This window comes from Myotis brandtii, unplaced genomic scaffold (assembly GCF_000412655.1).
Source record: "Myotis brandtii unplaced genomic scaffold, ASM41265v1 scaffold1338, whole genome shotgun sequence".
Classification (NCBI taxonomy): Eukaryota; Metazoa; Chordata; class Mammalia; order Chiroptera; family Vespertilionidae; genus Myotis; species Myotis brandtii.
In genome coordinates this window covers 830,979-854,006 of record NW_005354749.1, presented here as the reverse complement: position 1 = coordinate 854,006, position 23,028 = coordinate 830,979, and the positions used below count along the sequence as shown (strand labels likewise).

General features: G+C 53.3%; 1 protein-coding gene across 4 annotated transcripts in view; it reads right to left on the bottom strand.

Annotated features, from left to right (window-relative positions):
• Window positions 1-23,028, bottom strand: part of KCNIP1 (Kv channel interacting protein 1) — a 259,179-nt gene that overhangs the window by 147,208 nt on the left and 88,943 nt on the right. The window contains exon 1 of one of the 4 annotated variants that reach the window (XM_005860363.2): window positions 22,681-23,022. The exons of 2 other annotated variants lie outside the window; for them this stretch is intronic. In XM_005860363.2, coding sequence (XP_005860425.1) covers window positions 22,681-22,924 — 244 coding nt within the window. In that variant the 5' untranslated portion in view covers window positions 22,925-23,022. Of the gene's footprint in view, window positions 1-22,680; window positions 23,023-23,028 lie in introns of those variants that run through there. One more of the 4 variants, XM_005860364.2, reaches the window with a different exon arrangement.

Below are 23,028 nucleotides of genomic sequence, written 5' to 3'. Positions count from 1 at the left end.
GGGGGGGGGGGGGGGGGCAGGCAGCCCACAGCAGCTGGGGTCCCGAGCCAGAGCAGCTTGGGTGGGATTGGCTGCTGAGCTGCTGTTTCCTCCAGGGCAGGCCCCAGGCAGAGTTCCTCCTGCAGGCGATGCTTGAGGCCAGGAGCAAAGCTCCGGAAGCTTCCCAACTCCTCCAGCTCACCAATACCGCCCGCCGCAGCCTGCCACCTACCATATGTGCAGGAAAGGAGAACCGGAAAAAGAAATGACCACTTAGTACTGTTGTGCTTCTCTAAATACAGGACAGTGATCCTTGTTGAGACCATTGAAATAAACTCTGCCCCCAAATGAATGCTAGTGGCACCAGATGACATGATCCCTCTCAAAGCAAAGGTGTTTTACTTTGTCTTTTGAGGACCTTGGCTCTTCCCGAGAACCCAAGGGCGGACAGAGGAACACGCAGCTGTTTTGAGATGTGAGCGCTGGGGGTGGGCGTGCTAGCGTGCCAACCACCAGCTCCGTGTCCCCCACACCGCCAGGCCTCCAGGGAGCACAAGTCAAGTTTGTATTTTTGCAAAATAATAGTGACCACCTGCGGTGGGTCTTTGGATCGTTTCTGAATAGTCTGAGGCCAAAGTCCAACTGAACTGCCTGGCTCCGCCACTGTTCTGAGCTGCTGCCCTTCCTTATACCGGGTGCTCACAACATTCATGGCCCCATTTTATGGGTGAGCTACCTGGGACTCCAGGGGGTCAAATGACTTTTCCAAAGTTCTACAGTAGCCACAGGGCCAGGGTCAGAATTTCCCACCCAGGTTTTCCTGATGCCATGTCCATGTAGCTTCTCCTGGGCCAGCACCCTGGCCTCAGTCTAATTCAGCTTCGCAAACATCCATTCATTCAGTTGCCTCCAATCTCATTTGCAGTGAGGCAGAACATTAGCCAGTAAGTTAGTAAATACGTAGCTTTATTGAACTCCTGCCATATGTCAGGCACTGTAAGCTGTGGGCTTGCTCTCTGACCTTAAAGCATCATGGCCTGGAGCTCCATGCTGGGCCTGTGGTGAGCAATGGTGTCCTGGAGTGAGAGAAGGGTCACCTGAGCCAGCCTTGGGAGGGAGGAGAAATACAGGAAGGCTTCCTGGAGGAGGTGATGCCTTATCAAGTTCCAGAGGACAGGAAGGAGCTAGTCAGATGAAGGGTGTAGATACGAGGCTGTGCAGAGGTGTCCCAAACAGTGGGGAGAGAATGAAAGCAGCTGACACTCTCTTGGTTTTCCCCTCCCGGATGTCACTACTTGGGTTTCACTGGTGACTCTCCAAGAACAGCAAAGCGTCAAGGCCCAGAAGGACAGATCTCCAGTTAAGGGGGGCAAACTCTGGGTGCTGTACAGGTGTGATCTGCAGGAGGATGAAGGGACCCCTCCAGTGACAGCTCCAACACAGCCCGGGAAGAGCAGAAAAACATCAAGAACAGCAAAGCGTCAAGGCCCAGAAGGACAGATCTCCAGTTAAAGGGGGACAAACTCTGGGTGCTGTACATGTGTGATCTGCAGGAGGATGAATGGACCCCTCCGGTGACAGCGCCAACACAGCCCGGGAAGAGCAGAAAAACGGAGGACTTGGAACTCAGCAGGCCTGTGTTTGAAGCTCGCTGGGCATGGCCCTTGATTTCCCGACCTCGCTTTGTTCATCTACACGCAGCGGTTCTCAACCTGTGGGTCGCGACCCCTTTGGCGGTCGAACGACCCTTTCACAGGGGTCGCCTAAGACCATCCTGCATATCAGATATTTACATTACGATTCATAACAGTAGCAACATTACAGTTATGAAGTAGCAACGAAAATAATTTTATGGTTGGGTCACAGCATGAGGAACTGTATTTAAAGGGCCAGAAGGTTGAGAACCACTGATATAGAAAGGGGCTGACCAGGTTGAGGTGAGGATGCTACACAGCGGACTTTCATTGAGCACGTTGTACAGTCCGGGCGCTGTTCTAGGCACTGCAGACTCGGTTCTCCCTCCGCAGTCACCACATAGCAACTGGCTTCTACAGTGAGGGAGCCCAGTCCCCAGGAAGGCGACCTGCCCATGGCAGGGTCACACAGCTGGCAAGTAGAGGAGCCAGGTGTGAGCCCAGATGTAGGTGAACATGTCTACCCAATCTGGGCCTATGGTGGGAGCAGGAATGTGAGACGCTGGTAGAAATTCCCAGGTGGTTGTAAGACGGAATTATTTGGAGTATGGAGACGTGTCACCCCGGGAGCACAGCCTGGCAGGCCTGGCATTCTCAGCAGCCCCGTTTCCCTGGTGACTCTGACAGCCCTGCGCAGGGGTGAGGCTCTGAGCGTGGGATGCAGGCTGGAAGGCTCGGCCCACACACCTGAACTGCCACCCTCACCCCTGACTGCGGGAACGGCAGACAATTACTGAATGACTCCCTTCAACCAGGGGGATGCTGGGGTGTCAGACGGCACACCCTCCCACCCCCACTCCCACCCCAGGAGAAGCTTCCAGAACACGCCTGCCCCTCGGTTGCCTAGGAAAGGGGCTTGTCGCCACAGTTGGCGGGCACTGCGGCACTGCAGTCTGAGTCAGACACAGGCAGAAAAGGTCAAGGCTCCTGAATTAACTCGAGGAAGAACTGCCGGGCTGCAGAGCTCTGTGCGAGGTTTTCGTGAGAGCTTCCCTCCTCCGCACCCGCGGAGGGAACACGCGGGTTCTGTGCAGACACTCGCGCCCGGGGCAGCCCCATGGCCGGGATGCGGAGCTTTCACTGCATCTCAGGCCCTACCCGGGGGCCCAGATGCAGCTGATTTCCTTTATCGTCATGGCAACCCTGTGAGGCAGGTGTGATTACGATCCCCCATTGTACGGAAGGGCAAACTGAGGTACAGGGAGGTTTAATCACGTGTCTGAGATCACCCAGCTGGTAAGTGCTAGAGTTGGGGTCTGGACCCAGGCAGTTTTCAGAGTCCGGGCTCAGCCCCTCAGACAGGCCCCTGAGGCCAGAGATGGGGACCCACCCAGGGACCCCGTTGCTGCCCCAGCCGGGCCTGCCCACCTCCTCCCACTGATCCTGGTCCACAGGGGAGACCGCAGTAAATGGGGAACCTTAGCCTGAGCCCAGGGCCTCGCAGGAACAAGTCCCCCAGGCCTGGGCATAAGTCCCCCCTAACCGCCCTGCAATCAGACGTCTCCCTGCTTGTTTAACCTGGAACAAACCGAGTTGCACATTTCCCCTCCCCAGCCCCAACCCACCTCTCGGACGGACGCATCGTAGGGGAGGGATCCCTCTCACGCCCGGTGAGCCCTGGGAGAACTCCGAGAACGTGACCGACTGTCCAGAGGGAGCTGTGGGCTCCATCCCAGGTGCGCTCCCGGCGGGGGTTTAGGAGCCAGGCCCCGGGTGTCTGGGCTGCGGGTCCTTTCCTTCTCGGGACCTTACTAGCAGTTTTCCCCTCTGGTCAATGAAAGCAGGGCCTGGCTGAAATACGTTTCCTCTTCTTTCTGGATTTGACGTTTTGTTAGTATCCACCTTGGGACATGCGGCAAACATTTGATAAAATATCGACCACACACTGATTATGCTCTGAGTGCTTTGCGTGAACTATTCACATGAATACTGACTCCTCCCAACAGCCCCATGGCAGGTTCTTTTGTTACTATTATTTCCAGTTATAAATGGGGAAAAAGAGGAACAGAGGGGTTGAGTGACTTGCCCAAGGTCACACAGCGAACAAGCGAAGGAACTGAGATTCAAACCCAGAATCTGGCGTCAGAGCCCGGAACAGTCCCCTTCCCTTCTTCCATCCCACACTTACGTGTTCAGGCCTGGCTAAGCCACGGTTGGGGACCTGGGAAGTGCACAGTGGCATCACTGGGGTTGGCATGAGTGTGGCAGTGACCGGAAACCACGGAGGGGCTGTAGCATGGCAAGATGCCACCAGATTTACCTTCGGAAAGATGGATCTGGAGACAGGGGGGAGGACGGTCTCCAAGGGGCGAGGGTGGAGGTAGAGAGGCCAGAGAGGAGGCCACGCAAGAAAGTCAGAGATGACCCTGGAGCCTGGGCCTGGGCCGTGCAAGGGGGACGCGAGGTGAGGCAGAATGTAAGAGACACGTCTGCCGTAGAACCGACGAGACTTGGCCTCAGATGACATGCAGATGGAGGAGTAGAAGAAGGTCAGAGGACTCTTGGGTTTCTAGCTGGGGGCCTGGTTGGGGAGGGTGGGGTGCAGCTGGCTTGGAGGTCAGAGGAGTGGGGTTCAGCTTGGGGCATGACACGCTGCAGGAGGCATCTGAAGCAGGCACCCATAAGACGCTGGTGCTGGAGGGCTTGGCGTCATCGGCATGTAGGTGCCAGGGGAGGGGTGGGCTGTCCCAGGGAGGGGGTGTGCAGAGGAAGAGCACAGAGGGCTCAGGTTAGAGGGCTCAGAGGGGGGGGCTGTCCCAGGGAGGGGGTGTGCAGAGGAAGAGCACAGAGGGCTCAGGCGAGAGGGCTCAGGCTAGAGGGCTGAGGTTAGAGGGCTCAGGCTAGAGGGCTCAGGCTAGAACTCTGGGGACTCTTGGAAGAGGTGAGCAGAGGAAGAGAGAGCTCATCAGCTCCCTCCTCTCCCAGCTCTGCGTCTGCCAAGTCCTGGCCCTGCCAGCTAGGCTTCTTAGGAAGGCGAATGTTTACCCTCTTTATCAAACTGGCTCTGAGAAGCAGGGACGGCTGCAGTCCGGAACCCCGCCTCTCAGCTCTGGCACCGGCTCAGGGCTCTCCAGCGGGCTCTGAATCGTGTAATGATCCGTGCAATGATCACACCTGGCACAAAGCTTCGGTGTCCTTGTGGGGCAGGGCGGGTAGGGGGGGTGACTTCCCAGAGCATCACCCAACAGCCCTGTCCCATCTGCTCTGAGGACACTCACCGCAGCCCAGGCCAGCCCTGCCCGAGACCAGAGAGCAGTCACCGGCTGAGGGAGCCCAGCATCGATCCGGCACAGCAGCAGGTGGGCCTGCCTCTCCGGAAGCCTGTCCGCGCCCTCTGGTTGGCTCCCTGGATGTACGTGGCCCGTCTGACGGTTGCCACCCAGCGAGCTGCCGCCATCTCCCGCGGCTCCATTTATGACCCAGAGGGCGAACAAAAATCTATCAAGTCGGAGCAAGCAGCTAATCAGTTTACTCGGTTGCCTCGGGTCTCGCAATGTAATTATAATTCCTACCCAGGCACTGGCGAATGTCAGACTCATTCCAACAGCGGCCGCAGACGCGATAATCAAAGCGCCAGGATTCCTTTGTTCCGAGCCCTGTACAGACGGGGCTCACAAGGTATGCTTTGGAGGGAAAACTAAGCATGAGCTATATTTTTTCTCAACTCCTCTCCTTCCTGCCTCCTTCCTTGTGGAGATCTGAGAGAAGCTGCCAGAATGTCCCGCATGCAGCTGGACACAGAGCCGGAGCTGAGGGCCTGTGAACGCGGCTCCCGCCTGCTCACGGCCGCTGGCTGCTGCCCAGGGACCTCACAAGGTGCTGTTTACCTTGGCGCACTCCCCAGCCGCGGCCCCCAGCTTGGAAGTGCAGAAACCTGCTTTCGCTGGCACGCCCGGAAGGGACCCATCTGTCAGGAGCACACTCCCATTAACCCAGATCATGAGACCAAAATATAAGCCACGCTGAGAAGTGGAACCGCGTGCGGAGCAGGACTGCGGAGGCTGGGACCTGCGCCGTCTCCCCTGCAGGCGGAGCTGCCTGGGGAGGCGTGTTTAATAAGAAAGTTTCCTGGTGAACCCAGAATCACCCCGATGCTGGGTGAACCACCTGCTGATTTCATGGCATCAGGCTCCGATTGTCTGCTGCATCCTCCCCCTTGGAGGAGGGAGACAGTTGACAACCGGCTCTGACTGGCCATGCCCCTGGTTCGGGCAGCACTTCCTGGCACAGGTGTGGTGAGCCCTGCCAGCTGACCTCTGGCTCGAGCGACCTCCTCCACGTCTGAGATGAGTAACCGGCATGAGGACTCAGCCTCCTTCCCCAGGCAGGACCTCACCCAGGGGGTTGGGGGCCCAGCCCTGAACTGCCATCGGCAGCAGGCCCGGCTGTGGTTCTCTCGTGCTTCTCCGAGAGCATAAAGTTGCCGGGCCCACCACAGACCCCGTTTTCCGCTTCCACCGGCCTTGGCATTTGAGTGGGGTTGGGAACAAGCTCTCTCCAATGGAATCTGAGTGTCAGTGATGTTTGTCACTGCTGGTCACAGTGGTTATGAAACAGGGTGGCATCTCTACCCCCTTCGCCACGATGGAAAAGAAGCCCTAGGCGTTGAGGGAGTGACAAGATAGAAGGAGGCTGGATCCCCGGGTGACCACATAGAAGAAAGCTACTTGCTCACAGCAACACCCACATTGGCCAGTTATGTGTATAATTAATAAAATTCTATGTGCTAAGCCACTGAAATATTGGGGTCTATTTGTTACAGCAGCTAGCATTGTCCTAAAAACTAATACTGTTCTGTTCTAGGCCTACCTCTGTGAGAGTGCAGTCATCATCCATGGAGTGTTCAATCTTTGGAGACCTCAAGTTCATATTCAACCGCCATCTCTGTGTCACTCCTGACAGTGAGTCCTGCGCATCCATTTTACTTCCCCAAGTTCTAACTTGCTTCCCTCCACGCTCCTCCCAGACACAAGCTGATGTTACTTGCACGCCCCAAGGTCCCACAGGCAGGGATTCTGAAAGTACGGAGATATATGTACAAATAAACCAACAACAAATGGCTGGAATGTTCTTTCAGGCTGGAACAGCAGTTTAAGTGCACATGCGTACGCGTGCATAGACACACATACACACACACTCACACTCACACACACACACACACACACACACACACAGAAATGAACTCACAGAAGCAGACTGAAGACAAACCCTGGGCTGTACAGAAGCAGCAGCAAATGTGAACTTGATCAGAACCGAGATGCAAATAAATTTCATCTATCTTCCATGCCAACTGTAATTAATTGGCAGTGACTGCCTGGAGCGCTGTGTTAAGAAGGATCCTGAGATCACATTCTAGCTCAGTAGAAAAGTGATGGATGACCAATGTTTGCCACGGATAATGGATGAGGGAGTGATAGCACATGCCAGGAACTGTCACACGTGTGCGAGGGACTAGGATTGTGGCTGCAGAAGAGCCTCTATTTATCAAGGCTCTAGCCTGAGGTTAACTCTTGCTAATCCTCCCACGAGTCCCTATTATGGAGCAGGTATTTTGCACAAACATTCTCAATTAATCTTCAAAGCAACCCTCGCTATCATCCTGCTTTTACAGAGGAAGGATCTGAGGCTCAGAGAGAGCAGGTGACTTACCCAAGACACACAAGAAAGGCAGAGCCCAGTTCCCGACCAGGACTGCCTGGTTTCCACGCCTTGCATGGCACCATTACACGGAGCACCTCTGAATGAATGGGGACTGGGCGGGAGGCGTAACATGTGCTGCTCTTATTGTCTGGCTGCTGCCCATTGGCGTATTAGAGCAATGGTGGTGGGGGTGGAGGGCTTGTCTCCCAGGCAGCTGAGATGGAAGTCACGTAAAGACCAAATTGGTTTGGGGTTTGAGCTTCCTACAGCCTTTCTCTGACTCTTAAGTTTATTGCTCCCCCAAAATTTGGAAGACGGCCAAGAAAGGCAGGAAGAGAAGGAGAAGGCATCAGAGATGCGCGTGCTGTCAGCTGCAGTGATGTGTGAGCCGCCGGGGAGGGCAGGCGGGGCTGGCAGCCAGGAGCAATGGGATTAGGCTTGTGTTGCTTCAAGCTGGCTGTGCAACTGGGGGAGGGGGGAAGCTTTCGTGAGCCTCAACTTCCCCAAATGACAAATGCAGCTAATCCCAGGGAGTAGGTGTCAAGTCTCTGAATGATGGGCAGACAGGCCTGGGTTCAATACTGTCCCGGCCCTTAACAGCTAGGCGACCTTGGGCACGTCACTTCTCCTCTCTGAGCTTCGTCTTGCTCACCTCTAAATTAGAGGTAATAACTGCATCTATCCATCGGATTGTATGGCAACTAAATGAGATCATTTAGGGGAACATATCCAGCCTAGGTCCTGTCTATTCCTCCATTCTCTTGCTCACCCTGTGTCCTTTCTTCCCGGTCTTCCTCACACACCTTTTCACAACAATAACAATCGCAGCAACAGAAATGACACCCCCTGGCTTCTCCCAGTGTGGAGTTTGCCATGGACGGCAGCCTGCTCGGCAGTCCACAGGTCACATTCTCTTGTGACCCCTCTCCCTCGCTTCCTTCATCCCCTTCTTCATTTTGTCCCAGGTCCTGGGGAGCAATGAGTCAGCGACAGAGACAGACAAAGGCTGCAGGCAGCTCTAATCCCCAAACCACTTCGGTCACTCCAATATCTTGATCCTGCGCTGCCTGGGGGACAGAGCCCCCCATCTCCCACCCCCAGCTCCATTTACACTTTAGTTTCCATACTCTTCCCCAGGAGCCCATGTGCCCAGTCTTATTAACCTCACTGGGCACACAGAGAAAGGAAGGTTCCAGGCCTAGTAACTTACCTAACAGCCAAGGAGAGGCAAGTCTGGTTTAAATCCAAGATGATCCGGTCTCCAAATCTTACTCCTTATTTGATGGAACAGCACGTGGACCCAGATGCCTACAGGCCATTGCCATCTATCTCAACAAACCCCCCCACCATGGGCAATCCATTCAGGGGACGCCCCTCAGGCTCAGAGCTCAAGGCCAGGGGATTCCAGGTGATTCCAAGCCACACGGGTTCCACCAAAAAGTGACACCCCGCGGCTCAGGCCTATCAATATTTACCACTCACTGTATTACTCCCCCTACCAGTGACAGAGAAAGTAAATGCCACCAATATTAAGCACTGCCATCTATGGAGCCCTTCCTATGTGCCTCATCCCTAAAAGCCACCAGGACCCTGAAATGTCCCATGTGATGATTCCTTTCCCATAAGGAACAGAGGCCTTACGGGTCCCTCTAACTTGCCCAGGGTAGAGGGTGGGCTGTGGAGGCCCTGAACTTGAGGCCACTTCTGTAACCTCTCCCAGGATCAGCGGGGAGGGAGTTGTTGCCAAAAGAACAAAAGAACTTCTCCAGAGGCAGGCATACCTCTCATTCCCACTGTGCGGAGGGAGGGCGCTGAGGAGGGGCACAGACCCCCAGCTGCCCCTGCGGGAGGCGCCCTTTTCTCCACTGTGGCCTGTGCTCGGTCAGCACAGAGTCGGGCAGAACACGGTCCGGCATGGCTGACGCCCAGGCAGTCTTCCCTGCTGGCCAGGTAAGGCGGGCGCTGCCCACGCTGGTCCCGGTCTGAGTGCGGGCACCTTCTGATGTGGTGGGAAGCTGCCTGACCACCCTGCAGACCGTTGGAGGTGGGACATGCAGCTCTGATGCGTTTAGACAAGAGTATGGCCTGTGGCCTTCTGCAAGCTTATGCTGCCATCCCACACATATTTATCAAAGTCTGGCTCTGTACCGGGCGTGGCACTGTGCTATGTGCCGGGAACCCAAGTATGAAGAAGGTGGCTTATGTAAAAATCATTCTGAACATTCCACTCATGGGTAAGAGGAGAAACCTGGAGGCCTGAGCTGATCTGTCTTATTCTTCCCTGCTGGTGACAAATCCATCTGGGGCAGTGGTCGGTAAACTCATTAGTCAACAGAGCCAAATATCAACAGTACAACGACTGAAATTTCTTTTGAGAGCCAAATATTTAAAAACTTAAACTATATAGGTAGGTACATTGTTATTAATTTAATTAGGGTACTCCTAAGGCTTAGGAAGAGCCACACTCAAGGGGCCAAAGAGCTGCATGTGGCTCGCGAGCCGCAGTTTGCCGACCACGGATCTGGGGAATTCAAATGCCAGGGGTTGGCCATGCTGTGCAGCCTGGCCAGAGACGAGAGACTGGACAAAGGGAACGTTAGCCTCAAGTCCACCAGCTCCACCACTGCCACTACCACAAACATCTCTTTATCACCAGCACCATCATCGCCAACATCACCCCTACTGTTATTACCACCACCACCATCACGCCCTCATCACCACCGCCACCCTAGCATCAATGTCATCCCTACTATAATAATCACCTCATCATGTCCAACACCACCATTACCACCATCAACATCTCTATTGTCATCACTGTCCCCATCACACTGCCATTACCCTCGTTATCCCTATTATAACCATCACCACCAACACCATCTACCCCCATCCCCACCGTCATGGCCACCCCCACCACCAACAATAGCAGCAGCACCGTCATCACCGGGAGCATCATTGCCAACACTCGTCAAAATCATTCCTACCGTTAGGATCATTATCATCATCTTCATATTGGTACCCACCATTTATGTACCGCCTTAGAGTTTACTCAACACTTACATTCACATGATCTCATTTACTCCCCATGGCCATCCAATGAGTTGTTAACATGATTGTTGCTATTTACAGATGAAGAAACTGACATGCAGAGAGGGGTTAAATCATCTGCTTAAACCACACAGCAAAAAGGGGTAAGCTAGGACTGGCCTTCAGTTCTATGTCACCCAACACCTCTCCATCAACTAACTCTAAGCTGTTATGCAAAGCCTCCAATACATTATGTTTTTGCATTAAACTGCAACCTTCGATTTTTAGATCCTGTGGATGTGCCGGGGAGGAGGGGGGAGGCGGGGAGGGTCAAAGCTGTGCCTGAGTTTCTTTGCCACATTATTAATCCCAATTAGGAAGTCCCAAGTCCTCACGCATCTCTAAGAAATGTCCATTCAAGTCACCAAGTACCAACCACGTGCCCAGGACTGTGTGGGTTTCTTGCAGAAGCTCAGAGGAGCAGAAGGAAGTCCTGGTCTTTGAGGAAAGTGCTTCTGACTGGAGAGTCTGAGCATGTTTACAGGGAGCGATTACAGAGCAATTCCCGGCAATCAATTGCTAAACCAAGCAGGACAAACAGCGAGTGCACTGGGAGGGGAGGAGAGCGAGCTGAACGGGTCACTGGGAGACTCTGGGGAGGCAGAGTAGGGGTGAAGGGACAGTCCTGACCCCCCATTACTCCATCCTTTCCTCATCCCTGTGCTCTCCCACCTTCCAGGGCCTTCCCCCACCTTCCTGAATGTGGGCACCTGACTTATCCCTGTCTGTCCCCTCCCATTTCTAACGACACCCTTTCTATTAACATCCTTCCAGTCACCAAAGTGGAAACCATCCCGGTCATTCTTTATGTCTTCTCTTTTCTCGCTGTCCACCTCCCTGGTGCTGCTCAGGCCGTTCCTCCTGCCTAGAGCGTCACTCACCTACATTCCCACCTGGCCAAGCCCAGCTCTGTTCCACACTCAAATGCCACCTCTTTCAGGCACCCTCTCAGATCGTCCAGGCCCTGCGCCTCGGGTAGCGATGCTCTCTCCTTGTCCTGAGTGTAGCGCACTCTGCAGGTCAATAGAGTGAGATGCCAGATACAGTCCAGCCTGGTGACTGGAGTTAAACTATTCGGTCCAAATCCCAGCATGGACAGTGTCCTGCATCACCAATCTCCTTCTAGCAGCTTCCTCGCTGAGGGAATGCAGGTGGGAGCCTGACTTGGCTCCAGTATGAGCTACGCAACGTGGACCAATGCGCAGGGTGGTCTGTCTGGAAGGTCAGGAAGAATCAGATGCGAGGATGGCAGCACAAGGTGCGGGCGAGTGTGATAGGGAATGCGAGTGACAGGGTGGTCTGAAAAAGTCAGGACAGATTTCAGTACTGAATCCCCAGCCCCAGGTCTTCCCACCCATCCTTAGAATGCACCCTGGGCCTGGCTGGCATGGCTCAGTGGTTGAGCGTCGACCTATGAACCAGGAGGTCATGGTTCAATTCCCAGTCAGGGCACATGCCCGGGTTGTGGGCTCGATCCCCAGTAGGGGGTGTGCAGGAGGCAGCCAGTCAATGTTTCTCTCTCATCATTGATGTTTCTATCTCTCTCTCCCTCTCCCTTCTTCTCTGAAATCAATAAATATATATATATTTTTTAAAAAAAGAATGCACCCTGGGAGCATATCAAATAATAGGGTGCACCAGCCATGGGGGGCGGTGCTTGAGCAAGTCACTTTCCCCCGAGCTTCAGGTCCCTCATCTAGAAAGTGGGGGTATGAATGCATACTTCTCAGAGTATGAGGTTTCATCTGTTGGACGGGGATGATCAGGGTACCGACCTCATAGAGTTATTATAAGAAATTAGTTTAATGTATCAAGAGCACTTAGAATAGTACTTGGCACAAAATACTATACAGGGTGGGACAAAAGTAGGTTTACAGTTGCTCATATGGAAAGTAATACAATAATTAATAAATAATAGAAGAATAAACCGTTTTGTGTCCTCACAACTATAAACCTATTTTTGCCCCACCCTGTATGAATGTCATTTCTTCTTACTGTTCTTCTTATTATAAGAACTTTAATAATGTTTTGTGATTGTTGCTACATTTATTGACACCTTGCTCAGTGCCTGGCACACAGTAGGTGCTCCATGCAGATCAGCTTTTTCTTTTTCCTGTCTGGTTCCAACTCTGATGCAGAGATACCCCAACAGACGCATTCAAGAGATGCTTAAAACACCAGCAAAGTAGAAGCATCAAAAATCATGAAAACAATATATATATTGGAAGTATATTTCAAAAAAATCATCAAGGGGGAAATCCAAATTTTATTAGACTTCTGTAGACTTATTTTACTGTTTCTGGTTTGAATTGGCGAAGTAGCAACCAGTGGGGCCTGTGGAGGTGGGGGCATCATCGGTTCTGCCTTCAGGCCTTGGGGCCGTGGGGCCTTCGGGGCTGAGTCCTAGTGCAGCCCAGCACTGGCCTGGGTCTGTGCAAAGGAGGAAAGGAAGGAGCCCCCCACCGCCCTGTCTGGTGAGACCCCTCTGAGTGTGCCATGTGACCACCTGGGAGAGTCCTATGCAGGTGAGGCCAGGGGTGGGGAGGAAGTTCAGCCACACGTGGGTGCCCCTGCACTGACTTCCGGTGAGCTGGGTGCTGCATGGCCCAGAGCTCTCCATCAGCAGCCAGCAGAGCCCTCCTCTCCCCCTGGGCCCACAGCCAATGCGAGTGGGGGCTGCCAGTGCCAAGAGGAGGCCAGCGGCTATCATATCAGCTCCCCAAGAGCTTGGAAGCTGGCTGCAGCTGACCACCTCCTCTCGGGGATCAGAGGCCTGCTGTCCTGGACCTGCCCTCCGGCCGGGGTAGGAGGCCATGTGTGTGTGTGTGTGGGGGGGGGGGGGGGGGGGGGGGGGGTTGGAATCAGACATGCTTCAATCCTTGCTCTTTAATCAAGAGACAGTCAAAGAACTTCCTGAGCCTCCATTTGCCAATTTGCTAAGTAAGAAGAACAATACAGCCACCACAAGACTACGGGGAAAATGAAATGAGAGGACTGAGTAGGCAAAGGGTCTGGGACATGGTAGGTCCTCTGAAAATTCGAAACCCTCCTCCTCCAGCAACGCTGCCCAGCTCCAGTTTCTACCCAGACAAGCCTATTGACCCCTCGCCGAGTCCTGTGACCCTCCCCTGCGAACCGCTCCGTGCAGGTCACTTTCTACAATAACCAGGGGGAGGGCTCGTTTTCCACCAAAGAGCTTCTGCTGGGCCTCCTGGAAACGGCATTGACTTTCACGCTGCGAGCTCTTCCTTTGTCCATTAGGATCCTACTGACTTCTGTCAAATCTTCTGGTTTCAGATCCCACACAAGGCTTCGCACATACGCCAGGCTGCCAGCTGCTCTGCTGTCGGAGCACCGCCAACATCATTCCCTGTGGAGAGAGGTCTCTAGTCCATGTGGCTCGGTCCTGCTCCCTGTCCTGGTCTGTGGTCCTAGAAGCAACTTAGATGAAGACCCAGAAGTCCTCCTTCAGATGGCAGAGAACTCGGAGGCATAGCTAAGGTGACAGCAGTAGAATCAGGATTTGGGATCTCAATTGGCTGGAATAACATTTAAAATTCATAAATTAAAGCCCTGACCGGTTTGGCTCAGTGGATAGAGCGTCGGCCTGTGGACTGAAGGGTCCCAGGTTCGATTCCGGTCAAGGGCATGTACCTTGGTTGCGGGCACATCCCCAGTGGGGGGTGTGCAGGAGGCAGCTCATCGATGTTTCTCTCTCATCGATGTTTCTGACTCTCTATCCCTCTCCCTTCCTCTCTGTAAAAAATCAATAAAATATATTTTAAAAAATTCATACATTAAAATGGTAGCAAGTTTACACAGTCCTGTACTTCTGGTTTTAAGAAAGAAAAAAAAAAGAAAGCAGGAGAGGAGAGGAGAGGAGAGGAGAGGAGAGGAGACCAAAGCAAAACTCAATTGCAGAAATGCCAGCCGGGGACTCTGACTTCATCGCAGTTCCCATGAAGACAAGCAGGGCTGGGGACCTGGGGGTTCAGATCCCAGGTCTGACACTCAAGCTGTGTGGCTGTGGGCAAACCACACGCCTTATCTGGACGGTTCTGTTATCATAAAAGAGGAGAGGAGAGGAGAGGAGAGGAGACCAAAGCAAAACTCAATTGCAGAAATGCCAGCCGGGGACTCTGACTTCATCGCAGTTCCCATGAAGACAAGCAGGGCTGGGGACCTGGGGGTTCAGATCCCAGGTCTGACACTCAAGCTGTGTGGCTGTGGGCAAACCACACGCCTTATCTGGACGGTTCTGTTATCATAAAATGAGACTTGAACTAGAAGGCTTCGAAGGTCCCTTCCAGGTTGATTTATAACCTTGTAAATATTTATGTCTCATAATTACATACATGTACATGCAGCTGGAGACTGCATTTCTAACAAGCGCCCAGGCGATGCCGCGGCTGCTGGTCTGAGGACCACACGGAGCAGCGTGGCTCCAGAGAGTGAGAACTCAGCCCCGTTGCTTTCTCCCTATGTTCTGGCCACTGTGTCTGACATGCATTATTGCATTTAATCCTCATAACAACCTCGGAGGAAATTCCTGTCAAAGGCCTGTTTTTTTAGATGTGGAGATGGAGACAGGATGTGGTACGTGGATGTGGGCATACACTCTTAGGCCTGATGTGAAATCCGGCTCTGCCCACATCCACATACCACATACACGTGTGTAATATAAATTTAGGCCAACATGTGGCTAAGGACAAAAGGAACGAATGAGAGACCAGAAGGCAAAGGCACCAGCAAGTGCCTGGGTTTGTTTCCTTTGCAATGACGACAGCGCATCGACCGCCTGACCCCGCCCTGCCCCTCCGGACCATGTGAAAACATTGACTGAATCTGGCGCCAGATGACGAAGGTTGGAAATTCTAACACACTTGGAGGTTTCTAAGCGCTCGATCCTTCCCTGTCAGGCAATGATGACTGTAACAAAGTGAAAAGAATTTAGTTCCGATAAATGATTAGAGCAGAGGAGAGATGTTTAATCCTATTAATGAATTTGCTCATTGGCCTTCTGCCCCCAATCATTTCATAGACAGGCTTTTGCAGTGTCTGATTACATGGAAACAGATCCAGGGGTCGTTGGAGACGGGGCTGAAAGCATTTTGCTCAAGGCCTGCAGGTGGCTCGGTGGTTCCATATGGCTAATGAGGAGCGTCCGTCTATCCCCGAATGCCTTCTCCCCAACCTCCGCACTCCCCTTTTCGGCTATTCTCCCTCCAGGCGAGGCCAGGAGGCAGGAAGCTGGCATGGTGTGTAATTGCTCAGGCTCTGGGAGCAGCTCAACCAGGCACTGCTCACCTGGCCAAGGCCCTTCCCTTATTAGAGCCTCAGTTTGCTCATCTGCAAAATGGGAACTGGAATAGGGTCTGTCCTCTAGGGCGGGGAGGTTAGTCAGATAACACAGGAGAAGGGCAGAGCAAGGTTCCTGGCACAGATCACCTTTAGCTGTTATCATTCTTATCATCATCATCATCGGCAGATGATCCACGTTTTCCTGTCTCACCCTGGAAATTTCTGTCATCATCTAAAATTGACAGCACCCCATAGGAGTCCCCGGAGAAAGTGCTCAGGGTTCTGGTGGCCATGGTTGCTCTGGTGGCTCTGGGTCCCAGAGACATGGAATCAGAGGCCACAGCTTGAAGGGACAGGGATTGCCCAGGACTATGAGAGTCACTGTACAGATGGGGCGACAGAGGAGGGAGGGACCACCCTGAGATGCACAGGAGGCAGCAGCAAAGCCGGTATGACCCCAGGCTGCTAAAATCATCTCACCACAGTGCAAATGTGCTCGCTACCTCCCTGAGCCCCAGAAGGGAGCCACTGCCACTGTCTCCATTTTACAGAGGAGGAAACCGAGGCTCAGAGTGAGGTCCGGCTAAGTCGCAGAACCGGAGTTTGAACCCAGGTCTCTCACTTTATCACAGTGGCACTAACCATTATGCAGTCCTGGCTCTAGCTCCCTGATTGGAGTGTGGTTCCCATTTCCTCCAGTGCCCCAGGCAGGCTTCCTGTCCAGCTTGGAGTAACAAGACGTAACCCCAAAACCTGTTCCTGGAGCACAGGAAGCTAGCATACCCCGACTGACCACAGCAACTCCCTGAAGGTGACCCATCTGAAATGCTACGTGGAGGGAGGGGAAGCATGTAAAGATAAGTCAAGTGTCTCTGACGGTTCCCGAATTCTCGGTCTGCCTCTCTCTCCTAAGCACTGCCCCTTCTCTGCCTGATGAATGGGGACATCAGCTCCAGGGCCATTATGCAGAACTTTGCAGTGCCTCTCCCCATGAGCAGACCTGGATTTCTCATCTGCGCTGCCGCATTCCCGCACTACTCGGAGCCAACAGCAACACACACCCTAGTCCAGCCATCCTCACCTCCACACCGCCGCCGGCAGCCATCAAGTCTGGACCCAGGATCAGGCCTCAGACACCCTGAATACAGCTCATTCCCTGACAGCTAGTCAGAGAGATAACTGTGCAAATCCACAATCACAGAATGTGCAAACCTGTAGCAAGAGGAAGCAGCAACAGCTGTGGGGGAACACGGGAAGGAGAGATGTGCTCTGCCTGCAGGAGCCTGGGAGGTGATACTGAATGAGCTCTTGAAGGATGTGTAGGAGTTCGCCAGGTGAATAGGGAGGTAGAGGTGGAGGGAGAGTAGGGAAGCTGGCGTGGATTTTGAGCAGAGATAACAGGAGTTGCTTATTGAACAAATAAAGGGCTAGACAAAAATACAGGTTCTTGATCTCACCCAGATAAGGTAAAGGTGAACCTGAACTACAAGGGAGGCCTTTCTGGGTCAGTCCTTACTTTAGTTTTTTGAATTAATCAACAAAAAAGTGAAAGATGATTCTATCTCCCTCTCCCTCTCCCTCTCCTTCCTCTCTGAAATCAATAATATAAATATATATATATATTTAAAAAGTGAAAGAGATACTTTCCCATCTTCCCACCTTCCCCAAAGACACTACACGCCTACTGGTATCCAAAAAAGTACCAGGATTCTTCTGGATGGAATTTATACTTTTCAGCTCTCTAAGAAGCACTTGCTCTAAGTTTATTACTAATGATTGATACCAGGGCTTTCTCTACCACTGACTCCTTCTGAGTTTCACGGTGGGCGGGGGGGCTTAGATACAAGATTCGAGTAGCATAACAATCAATGCTCTTCATGCAAAGATAGTCTTTTATTATAGCCTTCCTAGATCTTCATTACGCATTAATTTATGCACATTCGTTCATTCATGCACTCATTTCCCCAATCAGACATTTTTATTATTTTTTAATTATTTTACACATATATATTTTTATTGATTTCAAAAAGTAAGGGAGAGGGAGAAATAGAAACATCAATGATGAGAGAGAATCATTGATCAGCTACCTCCTGCACACCCCACTGGGAATCGAGCCCGCAACCCGGGCATGTGCCCTGACCGGGAATCGAACCGTGACCTCCTGGTTCATGCAGACAGCTGGGTGCTATCGTACATTTTATATGACTTTTATTTACTTCCCTATTCACTCCATCATTCGTTTTCCACTCACTTGTTCACTCACACATTTACGATGCATTTATTGAGCAAAGCCCTCCTAGGTGTACAAAGAGGTCCAGGACTTGGTCCCTTTCCAGGCAGCGGGCTGAAACCTGCACTGAGTTTTAGGCAGTAGCCTCTTCACTTCCATCTCAGTCTCTCCCTCTCCCTCTTTCTGTGCACCTTGAGCTCCACTGGGTTTCTTCTGGGACGGAGGGACCAGAATCGTACCAGGCACTGGGTGTGGGCTCCCTATACTGTTGTGACTAGCGGGGGGCTGGGGAGTAGAAACCCTGTTATCAGCATTTCCCTGCTAAATGGCAAACAGATTCAGAACATTTCATAGAAAAGCCAGCAGACCGAATAACGGAATTCTTTCCAGGCAGAGGGCTGGTAAGTGAAATTCCAGTGGGGATGATAACTTTTCCTGCAGGTCCTGCAATTCCAGGAAAGAACAGAGAGCAGCCAGCCATTCCATTATTTATAATTTCATCCAGAGAGATTTATTGATACCTACTATGTGCAAGGAGCCAAGCTGCAGACAGTGAAGAATGATTCAGACAAGCACCTCCAATAAGCTGACATTCTGGGTGGGCAGGGGGTTAAAACCACTATCCATCACCTAATTCAAAGCATGACCGGAGAGCCATGAGAATGTACACCTTAAAAGATTTAGGGATTTAGATGGAGGAAATCACTTTTCTCTGGGGCTTGGGGGAAGCCTTCCAGAATGTGGAAACAGCTGCGTGAAGGCTTGGGATGCGGGTAGAATTTTAACTATTCGACAAGGAGGTGGGGGGAAGGGTGATACAGTTAAAAGGATGGACAACGATGCAGAAACAGACAACACCCAAGGCACGAGTGCCTCTGGAACCCTCTTTTAGACACCAGAAACCTGGCATTTTTAAGATGAGATGACTTGTCCAAGGTCCCCTGAGGCCAGGACCCTGTAACCCAGGGCTACAGCTTCTCTGCCTTTCTGCCTCTTGCTGGTCTCCCAGATCACTCCTGGCTGAACACGCCGCCCCATCAATAACCCCCCAACCCAACCTCGCCAGGTACTCACTGATCTAGGAGTCTGGGAACCAGTCCCATATTTGTCTCTCACTTGCCATGTGGGCCTAGAAAAAAGCATTTAATCGCTCATGGACTCAATGGGCATTCTGGAGAGCCCAAGCTCAGTGCTGCCCAAAGGTTCTGAGAGCTTTCCCCAGCTGTGGAGGACAATAACCCAGCCACCTCTGCAACGTGGGATTAATTGCTTAGAGGCAAATCTCCATGGAGGGGGGCTTGGTCTAGTGATGTCCTCCCTAAATTCTCTTGCCACCCCCACCCCCACCCAGCTGCTACATCTGCATCTCCCTCCTCTGGTTACTTCTGACACCCCACCTCTTTCCACGTACCCACCCAGGCCCAGAGCAATGTCCTTGGTAGCTCAACACATGCAAAACTATTGGTGTCAAAAATTCTACCTGGGACTGGGGTGCAGAAGCAGAATCCCTCAAAGCAGGGCTTTCACCAACCTTAATTAAACACAAACAAAGACCCCAAACAGAGACAGACACTATACTGGAATGCTTTTATCTAGTGACATAATTCCTAAACTACTTGGGATTTCTGCTGCCTCCAGGAAGCTCTCCCTGAACACCCAGGGTGGGCAGGTCGTCTCTCTCCCTGCTCTAATCATGTAGAGCTTTTGCTCTATTTTAAAAAAGTATGTGTGTTACAGAATTATATTTTCAAAACAGGCAGGGTCCTCACTGAGCAGGCTGTCATGTTTGCAGGGCCAGCCACAGGGCAGAGGTCAGTCGGGGCTGCAGCAACAGGACCCACACCTGTGGACCTGGGATTTGGGTCCTAGTTACCCAGCCAGGGCAAGAAGAGGGCTCCAGAAGTGAGCTGTTCGGACTCCCAGGGCCACCGACTACGTCCAGGATGGCCTTCCTCTAGGCATTTGGAAGCTCCAAACAGTAGAGCCATCAATTTCATAGCAGCTAAAATCTGCTGACCACTTACTATACAGCAGAGCTCGTGCTAAGCATTTGTCATGTGTTAGCCTTGAAACCCACACAACACACAGCTATTTTAAGATGGTAACTACTACTGTCCCTGTTTTCTAGTCGAGGAAAATAAGGCTTAGTCATACAGCTAGCAAGTGACGGAACCTGGGGGGGGGGGGGGGGGGGGGGGGGGGGGGACTGACTCCTGAGTTGCAAATCTCCTCCACTCTCTCTGACGACGTCTAATTAGATCTGAGCCTGATGCCTCGGAGATTACACAGCAGCTCTGGTAAGAACACCAGCAAGGAGAGAATCTCCAAATTTGAGAAGGAGATGAAACCTGAGGGAATGTCTCATGTAACTACCTCCTTTTGTAAAGGAGACACCGAGGTGCCAAGGGGGGCTGGGACCCGGCCAGGAAATGGTCCCTGAACACGAGCCTCCCAGCCACTTTCCGAGCCTCCATGAACGTTCCCAGGTGCAAGACAGTAAAATAAGACTGTGCTCCAGGGCAAGTACATGCCCAGGGGACTGTGGGCGGCTGAGGCCTGGACAATTCCAGCCAATGCCGCGGGGCTTGGTGCAAGAGGGGCTGACCGCTCAGGCCTCGGGCAGCTTGTCACGGCGGCCCACCCAACAGCTTATGAGAGTTAAATGGGAATGCGCAGATAGAGCACCCAGCACCGCCAGGCGCACGGTGGGAGCTCATTGACTGCTGGCGCCCCCGTGCTCTTTCTGAGACTCCTGGGAGAGAGAAGCAAAGAGCTTTGACCCCGAGGAATCCTGTAGGGATTCATCTGGGGTGAGACCTGGAGTTTTGTGTGCGAGAAGGGGATGGCAGGCAGTATTGGCTGGGCTCTAAATCTTTGCCCAGCCCTGTGCACGGAGCTCCACATCCATCATTCATTTGATCTTGAGATCCTTTCAACAATATCTTCTGGGTCCCTGGTGGCTGCAGAATAAGAGGAGGGCCCCTCCCTCCCTCCCTCCCTCCCTCCCTCCTTCCCTCCACTTCCCACACACCCAGTCTCCTGCCCAGAGGTAGCATTCTCACTCAATTTATGGATAAGGAAATTGAGGCTTAGCAAGGTGAAGGGACTTGCCTGAGGTCACAGAGGGAGGGATTCACGACTCAAACTCCACTGGACACCCAGCTGACTCCCAAGAGTGCCACAGGCATAGAAAGTATTTTGAAATAAACCCCTGGAATCCTTGTCCCCACAGTCCCCTGGCCTCTGGGACCACATGGTGGTCAGAGAGATAAGTGATGGGGGAGGGGATGGGGATCTGGCACTGAACTTTGCCCCTGGTCAAGCAGTATCTGAGAATCTGTGAAAAGCAGCCCTGAATGTCTAGGCCCTGGGCCGAGGCTTGCAGACCTGCCTGCCCTGCCTCCGGCCGCTAAGAGGGCAAGCAGTCCCTTCCCTGACAGGAGGGTGTGCAGCTCAGCTGGACAGATGAGCCCACACCTCTTCCATGTTCCAGGATGTAGACACCCGCTAAGATCTTTTCCCAGAGACCTCACTCCTTGGTGTGCAGCCAGCCTGATGCCTCTGGGGGCTGGGTGAGATGCTCGGACCCCTCCACAGGTTACCCAGGGAGATGCAGACAGATGCAGACCTCCCTAATGCATCCATCAGGCCAGACCAACCAAAGTGCTAAGAGCAGACTTTTAGGGTGCCCCTGGGGGTGCACCATTATCCTAATGCAGATCTAATCACTGGCCAGCATAAGGGGTGAAGGGACTTGCCTGAGGTCACAGAGGGAGGGACTCACACCAGCACCTGGGCTTCAGTGGCAGAACCTGAAGGCTTCAGTGTGCGGTTCCTTAAAATCCTACCACTCACATAGTATTCCGGCAAGAAACAAAACAAACCCATCATTTTCCTTTTCCTAACTGCATCCAGTCCCTTTATTCTAACAGCCAACTTTCTAACTGCTGGCCAGGAGGCCTGTCCGGTCGCCACCAGTGCAACACATGTCCGCCCCAACTTCCCATGGACCTGCCTGACAGGGTCCTGCTGGTGAGACCAGCTCGGCTCAGTGGGGATGGGGGGGGGGGGAGGGGTACGGCAGGAGGGACTCCGCATATCATGCTTGCTGGCAGCTCACCTCTCCACCACACCCCGACAGAGCCCCCAGCTCCCAGCGGTTCCCAGAGCAGGGCAGCACCCCTGTGAGGTGCCCTGTCTCCTACTGACTCCCTGAGCCACCAGGACACGGGCCCTGGGAGCTGTCCACCTGGCGCAGCTGGTTCCTTTTGGCTTGCAGAGGTTTTCCGGGGCGGGCGGGCAGACAGAGCGCCCTCTCCCTAGTGATGGACTCCCAGGTGTGCACCTGCATCAGCCCAAGGAGCATGTGAATGTGTGAGCACCTTGCTGGGTGCCCACAGGCGCACCATCGCCTGCCGTCATGGGAACGGGAGGAGCTTCCCAACATTTCCACGCAGACAATTCCGTCCCCCCGACCTGTGAGCTTGCCCTCCGAGGGATCTCCCCAGGAGGAGGGTCCAGGTGCCCATCACCCAGGGCGCAGGCACCCACCAGCTCTGGCTCCCTCCTCTGCGCCTTCCTGGCTGCTCACACCAGTCCTCCCGCCAGCTTCTTTCTCTTTTGGATACAGGGACATGGACCGGCTCCTCACAGAGAGGGAAGTCCGGACCACGGAGTCATTTGGCACACCCCACTTTAGCTTCCAGCACCCCCAAACCCAGCCAGGGGGACAAAAGGAAGAAGGTGGCTTACCTTTGGAGGTTCGCCTTTGTTTGGTTTGCAGAGATGAGAAGGTGCCCATGACGGCCCCCATGGCAGCCAAGACTTGAGTTGGGACCCCGGGCCCTGCCCCTCCCCTCCCCTGGAAAGAAATCAGTGTGGATCCTCCACTCCGAATTGGCGGAGAAGGGAAGCACCCGAGGCAGCTGGCTGGCAGCTTGGTATTCAGCGAGCGCGGGGCCAGGCGCTGGGAGCCTTTCCTTTCAGCCCCGCACATGCACGGACGCACAGGGCCACTGGCTCCCGGCAGCAAGCCCTCGGACCGCCCGGCTGCTTCCTTCGCTCCGGCCGACCACGGTGGAGCCTGCCCAGCACTGGACA